Source organism: Narcine bancroftii, chromosome 11 (genome assembly GCF_036971445.1).
Source record: "Narcine bancroftii isolate sNarBan1 chromosome 11, sNarBan1.hap1, whole genome shotgun sequence".
In the NCBI taxonomy this organism is placed as follows: domain Eukaryota; kingdom Metazoa; phylum Chordata; class Chondrichthyes; order Torpediniformes; family Narcinidae; genus Narcine; species Narcine bancroftii.
Window position 1 is genome coordinate 80,673,173 of NC_091479.1, and position 16,124 is coordinate 80,689,296.

The 16,124-nt window shown below is 40.8% G+C and overlaps 2 protein-coding genes across 4 annotated transcripts in view; one reads left to right on the forward strand and one right to left on the reverse strand.

Moving 5' to 3' along the window:
* LOC138746011 (synapsin-3-like) overlaps window positions 1-16,124 on the forward strand; it is a 226,831-nt gene that overhangs the window by 140,031 nt on the left and 70,676 nt on the right. For all 3 annotated transcript variants that reach the window (XM_069903681.1, XM_069903682.1, XM_069903683.1), the window contains one exon: window positions 205-294. In XM_069903681.1, coding sequence (XP_069759782.1) covers window positions 205-294 — 90 coding nt within the window. The remainder of the gene's footprint in view (window positions 1-204; window positions 295-16,124) is intronic.
* Window positions 1,879-16,124, reverse strand: part of LOC138746010 (metalloproteinase inhibitor 3) — a 28,097-nt gene continuing 13,851 nt past the window's right edge. The window contains exons 2-5 of the mRNA XM_069903680.1: window positions 13,094-13,176; window positions 8,546-8,657; window positions 5,207-5,328; window positions 1,879-4,171 (exon numbers count right to left, since the gene is read on the reverse strand). Coding sequence (XP_069759781.1) covers window positions 3,974-4,171; window positions 5,207-5,328; window positions 8,546-8,657; window positions 13,094-13,176 — 515 coding nt within the window. The 3' untranslated portion in view covers window positions 1,879-3,973. The remainder of the gene's footprint in view (window positions 4,172-5,206; window positions 5,329-8,545; window positions 8,658-13,093; window positions 13,177-16,124) is intronic.

Sequence of the window (16,124 nt, forward strand, 5' to 3'; positions counted from 1 at the left end):
CTGTACGGCGCCTCTCCTGCCTTTCATCCTGTCTTTTAGAGCTCCTGTTCCTCTCTAAATTGTATCAGTTTTTTTGTTGTTCAAATAAACACAGCTGAGTGAAGCCTTTGTTCAGAGACAGAATCTCCTCTGGGTGCATAAACACAACTTTGAAGAGCTGATGAAATGAGAATTAAATTGTTGACAACTATTTTTCTCTTACAGTTTTCCCAACTGATAAAGATCTCCCAAACTCTGAGTCCAGAGAAGTTCCCACTGATTGACCAGACTTTCTTCCCCAACCACAGAGAGATGGTGAGTATCACTCAAGCTGTCTTTCCAAAATATTAAATATTTTGTCCTCAATGGCTGGTTGGGGGAAATAGTGGGGTGATCTCTCCTCTTCTTTCAGAATGTTCTGGAGAGGAGTATTTTTCTTTGAACTACTTTCAAACTGATGCTTTTAGTTTAGCTTAAAGCTTGATTTTATTTTTCTTCTGAGTAGTTGTTTGCTTCCTTCAATATTTAGTTAAGACAAATAAAATTACATTTCCTCTTTTGGCAATTCCTAGTTAAGATGCTATTCATGAATTGTCTGATTCTGAAAAGATGGTTTCTTTTCCTGTTTTATTGGCTGCCAGTGGATTGACAAGCAGTAGTTGTGATGACAGCTGCAGAGCTAACAGCTGGATCTATTCTTTTGTGCTGAGTTTAAGGATATTTTTAAATATAAGGATATGGTTGCCACGTGGAATTCCTCGGTCATTTAACTGTCAATAAGTTTTGTGTCTATAAGTTGTATCCAAAGGTATTTTTGGCTCTTTGTTGATAGTGAAAATGAGCTGGAACGATTAGAGACAGTATATATTCAAGGCAAAGAGAACGCATGGTAACACTCCATTTTTTTTCTTTCTAAAGCATTGAATCCTACAATTTCAGAAGTTCTGTCAGTTCCACAGAACATCACATGCCAGCCCATACTTGGAGTCATGGCTTTTTAAAAATAAAGATCATCAAAAATTGGTCTAAAGTTGATTTTACATACCCCAATAAGAGTTCTTGTAATGGTCTAACAGCTCATGCACCCTGATTACTTAGCTGGATCTCTAGTTAGAGTTTTCCAGAAATTTTATTTGCAGTCTGATTCTCTTTGCCCTAATCCAATGCAGGTTAAATAACTGAGGAAGAAAACTTGGCCACTCTTGGACTTGTATCCAGCTCTAGCGCCAGATAGTTTTGTGTGTATGTGAAACATTTTGACTGCAATTAAATTTAAAAAAACTAAGAATTATATTCTTAATTATACCTGCTAAATCAATGTATGCAAGGCTTGGATTTTTACTCTTTTGAAGGCATCTCCATACTTACCTGCCCTATTCCCCACCCACAACATGACAGACTTGTTTACGGAGGCAATGCTGTTAGTTCCTCAATCTCATGGATAAATCCTCATCGCAATGTACCAGAGGATGTAGGTTAATGGGGTGTAAATTGGGCAGCACAGACATGTGGGCCGAAATAGCCTGTAACCGTGCTCTATGTCTAAAATTTAAAATTGACTCCTTGCTCCTCGATATCAGACCTGCAATAAAAGTTGTCCAGTTTGGGTACTGGGGAGAGACTGGGAAGATATAATAATCCAATTTTTAGGGCCTCTTTTTTAAATGGTTTACAAACAGAACCAACAAATTATCAACACCAAGAGGGGGAAGGAACAAAATGGAGTCAGAAATACCATGAGAGAATAAAAGCATTTTTACTGCTGAGAGTAGAAGAGACTGTAAAAGTGAGAAATGAAAAGTTAATTTTTGAAAAGGCAATTTACATTCATGGAATATAAAATTCATAAATAATGCAGAAAAATCGGCCAACAATGCTGTGAATTTAGCGACAACTACATTCAATCAGAAAAGCTTTATTTCACCTCATCTTTTAATTGCTTTGTCTCAATCCCAAATTAATTCCCCCCTCCAAAACCTCGCCCTTATCAGATAGCTAGACACATACAGCAAAGATGTACAAACACAACACAACTTATCGTTGCTATACATAATGCCAGCATCTTTACATGAATCATTAACCAGGTAAAATATAAGAAAATAAAAACTGATTTACAAAGATACAACAAAATAAAATAACTTTTGAAAAAGAGCTTCTAATTCCTTTTTATCACCTAAAGCGTTTTGTATATTTTTTTTACCCAGCCCGTAATCCAGACACAAGACAAAATACTTTTCAAGCAATTATAAATGTTATCCACAAGGATGAAATGCCCACTCATACAGAAATATACTGAATAGAATATAGCTCATGTAACTATTTGATAAAATTTAAACAAATCATATGTAGTTAGGTGCTTATTCCTGCCACAACATTTTGTGTAATTTCTTTTTCAGAATATATGTTGATATGGCATCAGTGTGGAAATATTAGGAGTAGTTTGAAATGTTATAACCTGGCATAGTAGGGGAGTTCTGCAAGACCAGGCAGGAATTATTGGACACCAACAGGGATTTGATAGCTTATATATATCATATCATTTGTGCTGCTCTGCTTTGTAGATGGAAGTTGATTACATGTGTTCTTGTAGCTATATGCATGATGCTCCCCTTATCTCAGGTTCAGAACATTCCTTCTAATCATTGGTACTCTGTAATCTCGCAACAGCTCCAGTTATCTTCAATATACAATGTTACACACTAAAAACTCTCAGGCCATTTGTTTATTTATAGATACCTCAGTGAAGAACCTTGATATCTTCTCCATATTTCAGGTGCTCCATTAATGCAACTTGTAGTTGAAATAAGACAATATAGTGTCAGCCTTGTGATCCGTTTTAGTGTTTACTGCAACTTTCTCATCACGGCCCCAAAAACTGGTGGCAGTGTGGTAGGAGGTGGCAAATCCTTTGGGATCTTTGCCTCCTCCCACCCCCCCCCCCCCCCCACCCACTCTCCAGCTCTCATTTACATGCAAGCAGGGAATAAGTGGACAATATTGGTCCCAGTCATGAGGAAAAGCAGTGTGTTTTCCAACATACACCAGTGCAATCCCACCATATAGTGAGCAGGATCATGGAGGAGAGAGAACGGCCCTCATTTTTTTATTACATGCAATTCAGAGGACTTGCTAAGTGTCTTGGGCATCATAATTCTGTAAATGCATTCATTTGTCATGCAAACATTAAACAGGAAGCCACTCAGCTTTCATCCTTCTGTAAATGTACTTCTCTGTAATGGGAGATTAGATAGTCGGCAATTGACTGTACACAGAGTTGCAAACAAACCACGACCAAGTTTCTATTATCTCTAAGGCAATGCTAAAATGGGGCAAAAAATGTGACTGGCATTCTATGATCAGGGGAAAGATCCTTTCATCTATTCACATTGCAGTATGGAGTAAGCCTGTCAAACATGGTTAGTCACCATGGGGCTTAATAATTGGTTCTTTACTGCAAATGTAAAAGAAAAACGGCAAACTTTTGAAGTTTTTCCATAGTGGAAGCAGTTCAATCATGAAAGATTTTTTTAAAATAAGTTGCTTGATCATACCTGCCAAACAGGTTGCAGACATATGTTGCATAAATAAGCAGTGCATTTTACAACAATCAAGATGTAGAGATTTTGAACTTCTTAAATAATATAAAAATTATTCAAAACACCTTTGTCTGAAACCTTTTGGGGTAAGGCACCTTCCATTGTACCACACTTATAAAGGGCAGTAGCAATTGTGTATAGCTCGAAACACTTCAATATTAAAATATATTTGTATATGAGAAGCTCAGTAATATATCCGTTACTGCAAGGAGCAAATCTGAAGCAACATTAATTGGCATGGAATCAAATAGCCCAAGCATTGGGCAATTTAAGAGTGATTCTGAGAAAGTAAGAAAATGGCCTAGAAGTCTGTGTTTGATGATCTAATACTGGTGGTCACAGAAAAAAACTGCCTTTGCTGGCCAGCATTTTTTTTTATTTACAGGTGGTTATCCCTCTCAGGGGTCTGTGGCATTGATCCTGGTTTTGTCTGGTGGGGCTGCTCCTCTGTACCAACTGCAGTAACCTTCTTTCTGCTGGAAGCAGACATAGTGTTTCGCTTGATGTCCCATGTATCCCTGGTTGGATAACATATCAGTCCACAAACATTCATTCTTTGCTGTCACAAAGCATGGCAGGTAATAGCAGGGCTTGATCTGTGGAGATATGAATGAGAGTTGGGAAAACATTAATAAGCGTTACTTGGAAAGAACACAAGGCCGGTACGGTTAGGGTAAAGCAGTGGTTTTCAACCTTTCTCTTTCCACCCATGTACCACCTTAAGCAATCCCTTAGTAATCTCAGACCACCTATGGCACAGGGAATACTTAAAGTGGTATGTGAGTGGAAAGAAAAAGCTTGACAGCCACTGGTGTAGAGATTAATGCCACGCTGTTACAGTGCTGGCAACTGGGGTTCGAGTCTGGCGCTTCTGTAAGGAGTTTGTACATTTTCCCCATATCTGCGTGGGTTTCCTCTGGGTGCTTCAGTTTCCTCCCACTGTTCAAAATGTACTGGGGTTGTACATTAATTAGGTGTAATTGGGTGGTGTGGGCTCATGGCCTGAAAGAGCCTGTCACTATACTTCTGTATGTTACTGTATGTCTTAAAAAAATTTTTACCCCCACATTGGACTCTCTCAAAACTTGTGAGGAAGCATTTCTTCGTTCAATGTGACATCAACATCAGAAGAAATAACACTGGACCACAAAGATGCTGCTTCCTGAACACTTTTGGATTTTTTTAAATAGTTGTGGGATTTTGTAATAAATGTCAGTGGAGAGTCTGTCTCCTGAGATGGAGACAGAGAGATCCGGAAAAGGGAGAGTGTTATCAGAGATGGACCAGGTGAGTCTGAGGTCGGGGTGGAAATTGGCTGTGAAGTTGATGAAATTGACGAGCTCATCGCAGGTGCATGAGGCCGCCCCGATGTAGACGTCGATCTACTGGAGGAAGAGTTAGAGAGTCTTGCTCCACAAAACCCACAAACAGGTAGGCGTAGCTGGGACCCATGCAGGTACCCATGGCTATCCTTTAATCTGGAGGTAGTGGGATGAGTTAAAAGAAAAATTGTTAAGAGTGAAGACGAGTTCTGCCAGGAGGAGAAGGGTGGTGGTGGAAGGTGACTGCTTAGATGATGATGATTAAAGAAACCAAATCATGAGTATGTTATTCCAGAAAAATGTGCATACCTTGCAACTGCAGCCAAACTGGTAGCGATAATTAAGACCTTTGCGTTGTGCCAAGGTCAGCCTCTCCCATGGAACAATAAAGTTACATACTCCTGTGTAGACTTTACCATCGTAAACTCTACCTGCATTATGGATGAAAAACAAAGTATTATTGACTATTTTTCTTTTTTGTTTTGGACTGCGTTTCAAGAGTCGTACAGTATGGAACAGGCCCTTCAGCCCAGCTCATCCATGCTGACCATCTTTGCATTCTGGGTCAGACCGTTTGCTTGCATTTAGTACATTTCTTTCCAAATTCAAATCCATATAATTCTCCGAAGTTCTTTTGAATACCATAACTCCACCTGCTTCTATAACTTTCTCTAACAGCTTGTTCCAGATACAGATCACCGTCTGGGTGGAAAAAATGCCCCCCAATTACCTCTTATTTGTCTCACTCACCTTAAACCTGTGCCCTCTTATTCTAGAATTGTCTACTTTGGGAAAAGGACTGTGAGCATTCACTATGTTATGATTTTAGAAGCCTCTTTAAGGTAGGGTGGCCATTCCAAAGGAGGACATGGTCATAAGTTACCATATATGTGTGTTTAAAATTTGAAATTAAAAACAAAAGATTTAAACGGTATTACAAAAGCAACAAATGCAAACACACTGCAGGTGTGTATGTATGCATATATGTTTGTGTGTGCTTTTTATATTTATATATGGTAACCTATGACTATGTCCTCTTTTTGGAATGGCATCCTACTTTAAGGTCACTCCTAAGCATCATGCTCCAAGGAATAAAGGCCCAGCCTATCCAACCACTCTCTATAACTAGTCTTCCAGTTCTGACAACATGCTGTTACATCTCCTCTGCACTCTGCCCAATTTAGCGATCACCTTCCTCTAGATGGACAAATAACACTGTCACAAATAATAATGTCACAAATACCTTGTAGAGCTGCAACCAGTTCCCAACATTCATACTCAAAACCCCACCCAATGAAGGCAAGCCTGTCAAATGTTTTCTTCACCACCCTGTCCACCTGAGTCAGTACTCCAATGGAACTATATATCCATATCCCTAAATCTCTGTTAGATCAACACCTCTTGGTTTACAGTTTCTTTCCAACAGTTATCAGGCTCATGAACCTTAGACGAATCAGTGATGCTCCGATAGCACAAAGGAGTTGGTTGCACCACAGCAAAGTCACTATTTTTGAACCTGGATAACAGTGAACATTCATGATCTATTTTTTGTATATGTTGTCCCTTTTTAATTTAATTAATTACATTAATGCCATTGTTTCTTTAGTTTTGTAAACCCAAATACCGGTTCAACTGCAGCATGTTATTCAACACATCCCAGGGCCTTACTATTTACTGTGCAATTCTTACCCTGGTTTGATTTGCAACCCTGAGCTCGATCCTGTTGTAAATTTAAATATCCTTCTTCTCTGTCCACTGTGCCACCAATTTTGGTGTCATCTGCACATCTACTAATCATATTAACTACACTGCTATCTGCACTACAATTTGTCTGGCAAACACCAGCAGGCCCAGTCAGATCAGAAAAGCTATCATCCACTACCACCTTCTGACTCCTTCTACGAAGCCAGCTTTGAATCCAGTTGGCCATGTGATCTATCCTTCTCAACTAACCTGCCATTTGTTCATTCTGCCATGTGGGTCCTTGTCGAAGGACTTGCTAAAGTTCATGTAGGCAAAATAATGTTGACTACCTCTAATCAGACCCTGCCTATCTAAATGTCCCTCAGAATCCCACAACTTGCCCATTGCTAAAATCAGGCCCTCACTGGCCTGTAGTTCCCTGGATTATCTCTTTTTATTTGAAAAAAAAATAAAACATTAGCCACTGATCATAAATGAGGTTTCCTGGGAAGATCTTGGATTGAAGGGATGGCATTGAAATCTGGCTAACCCCAAAATTCTAATAATGGCTGGAGCAAGTGAAATTGGCAAAACCTGTGTTAATCTTGAAAACCATACTGCAATGTGACAATAAATTAACTTTCCCAATTGCAACTTCTGAGGAGGACCTAATCATCTCAGAATGGTTCAGTTAGTGGTGGTAATGCTCAGTAACTCTTAAAATGGATGTTTCCACTATCCAGTACTTTCATGACAGTAAAGGTGGAAAATATTCAGACAAACAAGGGGTGTCTAGGAAGACTGCCAACCATTCTTCAGAGACATTTTCAGCATAAATATGGTTATACTGATCATTTACTCTCAACAACTGTCCTTTGCTTATCCCCAATCTTTTTTCTTTCAAGTGAGACACTTCACTCACTGGCCTAATAAATGCCATTATAACCTCTGCTTTAATGGCAATTCCTTCCCAATCCAGAGCAAAAACAGTCAGTTTGATGTTCCTTCTGACTCGATTCATGGATAATCTTTGAACCCTGTGGTGAATAATTTAATTGCTTGCATTGGATAACCTTTAAAACTATAGAGAATAATTGACCTCTGCCAACTTTGTTAATTCCCTTGATAGTTTATCAAACATTGTGAAAGACTGAGGCTGACATCTATCTGAAAGTTCTTCCACTGGGAAATGTGTTTACTTGTTCTGATTTTCAGAAGACTAATGTATTCATAACCAGATTATCTACCTATGAATATTGACCATGTTCACAATGGTAAGGGCTCTAGTGTCTCAAGTGTTATTTTGCTGACTGCCATTTTGTCCTTGTTCTAGCCTTTATCATCTATTTAGAATCCAGTCAAAGATAACAAGATGAAGTGAACTTTTCTCATTATTTAAATTACGAACATTGGAAATATCTCACTCCAAATACTATTCTGACATTACCCAACATGCTCAGTGATTTCACGTTCATTGTGGTTTGAACATTGGACCACAATCAGTAATGCAAAGTTTTGGATAGGTTGCATGTTCCATTAACTTGCAAAATTGCCTTATTGTCATTGCTAACTTTGAAAGCTGAAAATTATCTTGCTTTAACACTACAGTAAGATCTACAATGTATCTAAACATCCTAAATTGATGTTACAGGCCATAGAAATGGAGAGAAGAATTAATTGAATTGACCTGGTAGGGCCCAATAGGTCCTTTCAAGCAGTATACTTTCATGAAAGCCAATCATGCTGTTAGGTGGGTACTTCACAATTTTTACCGGTGGGTGGGAGAGAGGTAATGACCTGAATCTGGTAAAAATCATCCCTGGTTTGAATACAATATGAGAGCACCTGAACCAACCAAGATGCCAAAATTTCTTAAGATTCGAATCCTTAGGCATAGCTTCTGGGAGGAACCTGTCAGGTTTACTCCAAAACAATTTGTGGGAAGAAATGTTCCGGAAAACACACCTGTGATCAGGTACTGGAATTTGTTCACACGCAGGCGCACGCCACATAAGCTCTCAGCAGCATTTGTGTAAATATATTGAATGTGTTGCATTTTGTTGAAGCCACGATACATCTGCAAAAGAGAAATAAAGTTTACCTTTATTCAGAGAAATCCCACAATTGCTAAGAATATAGACACAGCATCGACATGGCATTACACAGCTTGGGATGTAATCAGTATCCCAGTAGTGGCGCGAGTTAATTCCATTGAAGATTAGCCACTGAGGGTTATTGAGGCATTGTGAGCAAAGCAGTTGAAATGGGTGAATTCACTTACTGTTTTAAAAACAAAATCGAAAAGAGAACAAAGCAGTTGAAATCAGAGTAAGGAGATGAGAGTGGTTGGAGTGACAGAGAACAGGTCCGACACAGTGAGGTCCGATGATGATGAGTTTATTGCCATACACGTTGTACAATATACACATGCGCTGAAATTCTGGTAAACGAAGTGAATTAAAAGAGAAAAAAAAATTGATAGTAGTCTTAGTGCAGAAGAATGACTTCCAATAGTGTAGACAGTCATGATTAGTGTGTACCCAGGGGAGGTTCAAGAGTTTGGTAGCTGTTGGAAACAAACTGTTCATGAACCTAGAGGTGCTGTTTTTCAGGCATCTGTACTTCTGCAAAGTTCAAAGTTGTGATAGGGGTCTTTTTAGGATGTTGGCTCCCTTCTTTAGGCAGTGCCTCACATAGATGTCGGCAATGAATGGGAGGTCTGAGCCTGTGATGCACCTGGCTATGCTTACTACCTTTTGCAGCTATCTGAAGTTCTGGGGCAGTTGAATTCCCAAACCAGACCGTGATGCAACCAGTCAATATACCTTCCACAGTGCTTCTGATAAAGTATCTGATGAGATGATTTGGGAGGCTTTGGGGTACCTTCTTTATGGTTGCCTTGATGTGCTGGCTCTAGGAGACATTTTCTGAAATATGGACTCCCAGGAACCTAAAGATCCTTTTCTCCACATCCTTTGTAATAACGCAGACAGGTGTGTGATCCTTCGGCCTTCTGCTTCCTAAAATCAACAATCAGCTGCTTGGTCTTGATTGAAAGGTTGTTGTTCTGACACCACCCAATTAGATTCTCACTCTCCCTCCTGCATGCGCTGACTCATCCTTTCCAGTTATTCAGCCAACAGCGGCGGTGTTGTCACCGAACTTGCATCTCTAGTTGGAGCTGAACTTGGTTACACAGTCATGGGTGTCAAAGGGATGGGGGGGGGGAGGGGGCGGAAACTAAGCATGTGGCCATTATTGTTGATGGTCAGCAGGGAGGAGGTGATGTTGTTGATCTGCACTGATTGGGGTTTGCCAATGAGGAAGTGACGGATCCAGTTGCAGAGGGACAGATAGTCCTACGTCCTTTTAACTTGGTCATGAATTCTGCAAACAACGGCGTCTTGAGATGGTCCTGTAGTCTAGGTGGTCTAACATAGTGGAGGCCCAGCGAAATGACATCTGCCATTGACCTATTGTGACACTAGACAAACTGAAGTGAACCCAGGTCCTTCCTGAGATTGGGGTGGAGCCAACCTCTCAAAGCACTTCAGCACAGTAGATGTTGATGCCACCAGCCAATAGTCATTGAGGCAGGTCGCCTTGCACTTGGTCACGGGAATGATGGACATCCTTTTGAAACAGGTGGGGTTGAAGCAGGTGGGGACCTCTGACTGTTGTAGCAGGAGGTTGAAGATGTCCACCAAAACCCCACCTGGTTAGTTTGCACAGGTTTTATTCACCGGGCCAGGTACACTGTCTGGGCCAGATGCTTTTCAAGTGTGGTGCCAAGAGAAGTTTATGTTCGACAGAGCATAGGTGTTTCCCTTTGTGCAGTGACACACAACCAACTAAAAAGTGAACGTGCTACCTTCCTTCTTGTAAAACTGCAATAAGATCTATTGGCCATTTATTGTTTGGGCCAGAATCCAGAAGCCAAAATTGTTTTGTACTTTTAATTCATACAGGAATGAGTTCAGTGAATGGAATAATAAAAATCCATCTGAAAAAGGGAAATAAACTGAATTTATGAGTTCTATTTATTTTAAAAGGACTATTTTTAAATGTTAATTGAAGGGAAACATTCCTGAATGACACAAGAGTTTGCATTCAAAGTCATTGTCATGGCGATAAACCATTTTGCCGGAGTTGTAAAATGCATAAATGCTCTATGATGAAGCTAAAAATGTACATATATATTTAAAAATACATTTGAAAAGAAATTACATAATTTACATGGCTGTGGCTTGTGTGGTGGCAGATAACTCCAGCTTTGGGGTCAGTCAGTATGCCTTACTTGAATGTAAATTGCTCAGTGGAATCGTTGGAGGAAGTTGTTGAACACACTGGTGCTACAGTGATGACTTGCATCATCCATTTTGTTTTGACAAGAAAAATCAAGCCTTCACTAAATTCCATGAGATTGCCTACTCAGAAAGGGTTTCAGGTTCTGTCAGGTAGTCCCTTGGGATTTTCATGTTTTTTAATCAAACTGCAGTCTCTACAAAAAAAAATTCCTGTATATTTTCCTTCCCCTAAATCCATTTTGTATGATTGTGTAATCCATGGAAGAATTGAATCCCCACCCATAAGCCGATGGCAAAGCTTTGTGTATACCTGTCCCTATGAAATGTTATTAACAGATGAGGGAAGCAGGATAGTGGGTGCATTTATTCTCACCACAATGGTGCTGTCAGGCTGTTTGTCCCCATGTGTAATCTCCTGTCTGTCAAAGGATGGGATCTCACAAACAGATGCCCTTGATCTAGTTCCACACCTCCTGTACTCATGAATTATACTGGGAAAGGGGAAATAATTCATTGTCCCTTGTTCTTCAGTGGCTGCTGCAATGTGATCACATATTATATACATTGTACATCCGGAACAAAAGGAAGTTTCACTCCAGTTTGGTAGTAAGTAGCTCACGTTTGACTTCCATCTTTTGACTCGGCTTATACCTTGTGCTTTGTTGAGGCTGATCTTGGAACTTCCTCACCCAACAGCCGAGGAACTGCACTGATTAACCATCAGGGCAAAGGAGCAAGGACAATAAACACTAGCCGGGGTGGGGGACACTCTCATTCCCATAAATGAATTAAAAAAACCCCACGAGAATGCTTACGTGTACCTGGAGGTTTGTAATCAGAAAAAGGAGTCAATAATAGTGCAGCGAAGCCACACCACCTCAGTAACTGCTTATGTGGCTCTTTCTCTGTAGCTCAGTGATTCTGATGAAACCAGAAACAATCACAGCATGAAATCACTCATGGACCATGATCCTAATATCTCAAGGGACTAAAGGAAGTTACCGTGAGCCCAAGGGGGACAGGGTGATGACAGTAGCAACCTGTACGATGGACTCAGTTTCACAATTTCACTCCATTTCCAATTTTGGGCTCAGCACAGCTTGAAGTTGGCACTAAAGGTAAAGGAAGGGGTCTTTATTGTTGGGCTCAAGACTCTGAGAGCTGGTTAACTTCTGATGACAATAGTGTACCATCTACTTTGATAATCACCGTGCAGTAGATTATAATAATGTATAATTTGAGCTTCCTTTCTGTAAGCACATGTCATCAGTATATTCACATTCTGCTGAACACATATTAAATCATCTTATTCTGTGTAGTACCCTGTACGTTTGGTATGTAATATAACAGAGGCCAGTTGATAATCAAAAACTCCATGATGGGATGGAGAATACAGAGTGATGGGGAGAATGAAAATTGTTTATCACCCTTCCAAAAATAATTTAAGGGAAAAATTAGGCTACTTCCTTAAAGAGGACAATACTTGAGGTGTAAATGGAGCTTGTGGCCTATAAATTGAAGGTCACTTGTTAAAGGAGTGGTGTGCAGCTGGACCGAGGGTTTTGTATAGGATGACCTTACTGGAGCATGTTAACTTTACTGGAGCATGAAGCCAAAGTATCATGCTTTACTGAACAGGTCATAGGTTGGGAATCCTTGAAGTGGATGAGCTAGTCTAGTTCTGAGTTGCACCAGAGATTGTGGGTGGGTGGAGTTTATCGTTTGAGAGAATGTTAACAAAGATCTCTCGAGGAAGATCCAGCATGATGGGGAAAAATGTGTGATTGAAGGGAAACCTGCATTGCACATGTCTGGTCTTTCTTGTGCATTAGCTTGCAATTCAGACATGAAGGGAAAGTCACAGACTTTGATCAATTCAGATTGTCCTTCATTTTCCTTTACATAATGATCTTTTGTGACGTGCTGAAAAACCTATCTGATGTTACATGATCAAATTCCTCGGCTCTAGACTTTACTCTTGGTATCAATGTCAACTAATCTTAGATTATTAAAATTGCTGGTTAGGGTTGGATTTTATATTGTTTTATGATGAGGATTTTCACTCAGATTAAAACCTCCCCATATATGGGCCCCCACAGATCTCTGATTTGAATTTAGTTCCTCGAGTTGAAAAGCGTTATGTCATTGAGTCTGTACTTGCAGCTTCCCTTTGTTGTGTAGACGGTCTGAGCCTGCTGTGTCTCACCTTCATCTGTTTGACAGTATAGCGCATTGTACCGAAAGGCCCATCCTTCATTAGCTTCTTCCCAACCACCTTTGCACGGATAACTGGAAGATAAGGAATGAGTACGGTCATTATATTTTAAAGTGCAAGTTTATCAGTCCACTTGAGTGTTGGCTAAATTTGACAGTGTTTTAAAAGAAAAATTATGCACACACTTCGAGTTGTTATTAAAACTGCTGGTGCACCTCTTTCCTGATTGGTTATTTGACCATTGAACTAACAAGGCAGGGTAAAAAAAAAAATCTCAAATATGGTTTCAGTTTTAGACCATGGATGAAATAAGAACCGGCTGTGATAGCTCCAGTTTTGAAAAGAATGTAAGCACTGAAGCAGGTCAGGCTTCAAAGTGCAAACACTCAAGTGGGGCTGGAACCTATGGAAATTTAAAAAAAAACATAGCTGAATGTTAAGATTCTGGGGCAGAGAAAAAAAAATGGAAGGAAAGATCATTTGTGAATTTCACAGCCTCCTTGGAAGTTATTGAGAAAAGCAGGCACTCCCAACGGCTTTGTAAGCAAACAGAACAATTCTTCAAAAGGAGTGTAATGAAGATAAGTTACTAATATGAGGGAATGCAGGATAAGCCATCTTCAAAACTGATGAGGCCTTTACAAAAAAAATCTGTTTCCAGATCAACATCAGTAAATCTGCTTCTTGCAGAGTAAAACTTGAAGAGGAGAACACATACTCTCCTGTAGATTAAACCAATTTAAGTTAGTTTAGTTCAGATTGTTTCTCCCCCATCCTTTATTCTTCTTCCCATCTGCTTCCAAAAACCATGTGTGCTCACAGCTTGAGATAGTCATACCAAAGAGATTAGACCAGTGAGATTACACATGTCAGTACCAGCCCAGTGTAACAGCAGCATTATACTTAAACTGGCTTTGAGCACTTTTGATTGTAAAGCGTTGTTTCAAGGAAAGAGTGTGACTTCCATTTATTTAGTCTAGAGCCCGCCACCCCACTGCTCGAACACAAGCGGACTTTTGTTTCATGCCAGCCAAGCAGGAGTGAGGGAGCTAGGTGCAGTGCACCAGATGGGACAAGAATGTGGAAATGCACCAGCAGTAATTCACATTGTTTCACATTTTTCTCCAAGGACTTGGGTTAGTTTTTAAAGAGCGATTTCTAGTCAATCTAATTTTTGGTGTGTAGACGGAACAAAAAGTCTGAATGTATAACAGACGTGACAGGGTCACTACATTGGAAGTGTTCTGGCATGGCTTCTCATTAGTAATGTTGTGGTTATTTATGATCGTTTATATTGTACTGCAAGAATAGAATGTCACACAATGTCAAACTGCCTCTTTTACTCTTCTTGCGACTGGTGGCTTGGAATCTGCCCCTTGTATAAATAAAGCAAATTCTGTCCCAACAGAGGCCTCTGAATAACAAAAGCCACTCTAGCTTCAGACCAACATCTTAGGTTTAGCACGAAACAAATCAGTTTTTTTTTGTTATTCTCCATGTGTCGCGGTTTGTCACCAGCTAAGACACATGATGTAGAGCAGTGATTTCAAGGGGCAAGTTGACTATTGGTTGCCTGGTGGAGCAGCAACAGAGAAATTAAACTGGGGATTCATTTCAGCCACACCATTAACACTCAAGGCCTGCCTGAGGCAACATTCAGACATACATCCAGGAAAAAAAAAAGGAATGAAAATATTTAAAATCTAATTAAAGGATTGGAGGTTTGGCCCAGTTGGAAGCCTATTCCCCAGACTGGCCTGTCAGTTGGTTCAGCCTGGGAGCTGAACATTTTTCTTAGGCCTGACAGCTCAATAGGAGCAAGTCAAGGAGGACTGGGTTCAAGATTCAAGATTAATTTTATTGTTGTTGCAATAAAACAGAGTTGTATTACATGAAATTGCTTTTTCCTGGTGTCAGGTAGACAGATTGACCGTTGGCAGAAATTGCCTGGTGCTTCTGACAGTCAGAGAAAGAGAAGCAAAAGAGAGGTCGTTTCCCCCCCACCGCCACTGAGTCACCGAGTGTCCATGAATTTGCCTCCAGTGCTTCTGCAGCCTCCGCAGCCACACTGACCAGCCCCAAACCATTGGCAACTGGAGCTCCAGATCGGAATCTCCGACAGGGTCAGGAACCGTGTCATAGGTTCAGCGTCTTCCATACCCCCTCGCATCCAGGTTCCGATACTTGGTACCCCTTCAGCCAGCTTTGAGCCAGTCTGCAGCCTGGTGAGTCTCCCGACAACTGTCTCCAGCAGGCCACAGCCTACATGGGTTCCTCACCACGAGTCACCAGCATGTGTGGGTCTTTCAGCCGCAGAACCTCTCACTGGTGCGCCGCCGTGGTCACCATCCCGTGGGTCATCTCCTCTGCTTCTCCTCAGATGGGGGATGGTCTCCCCATTTTCTGATGCCCTGTGCCAGTCCTCCGCTCCCCTGGAGTTTGCAACCTCTCATGGTCTCTACTGATCATAAGCGCTGCCATCTTGGGCGCAGACCCCATTGTTGCAGGATTTTAAATAAAACCACCATCTGCTCCTTTAACAGGGTGTTCAAAGCCTGTGCGGTGCTGATGGCAGTTGACCGGGCAGTTGGACCCCGTGGGAGCATTGTATCGCTGCTCCTTGCTCCCCGCGGGTTCGCCTCAGTGGCAGTGCTGCCGTTACAGCGGCCCCGGCAGTGCACAGTGCTGCCACTTTCCACGTTGATGGCTGGAACTGAATATTGCATCTGCTCGGCTGATACACAAGTGTTTCAGGCCATTTGTGTTCCAAAAATTTAAAAGGGGGAGAAAGAAGGAAGATGTGCATTAACCTAGTGCATCTGTGATATCAGGACATCCTAAAGTGCTTCATGGTTAATGAAGTTCTTGTGATGTACAGAAACACCATAAATCATAGTGTGGGCATAACCAGCTCTGACAGACACAGCGGAATGATTTCAGCCAGCTCATCTCAGTTTAAGTGATCTTCAATGAAGTTTTAGCTTTGAACAGAACTTTTAAATAATGCTGTGAGATCTTTTGC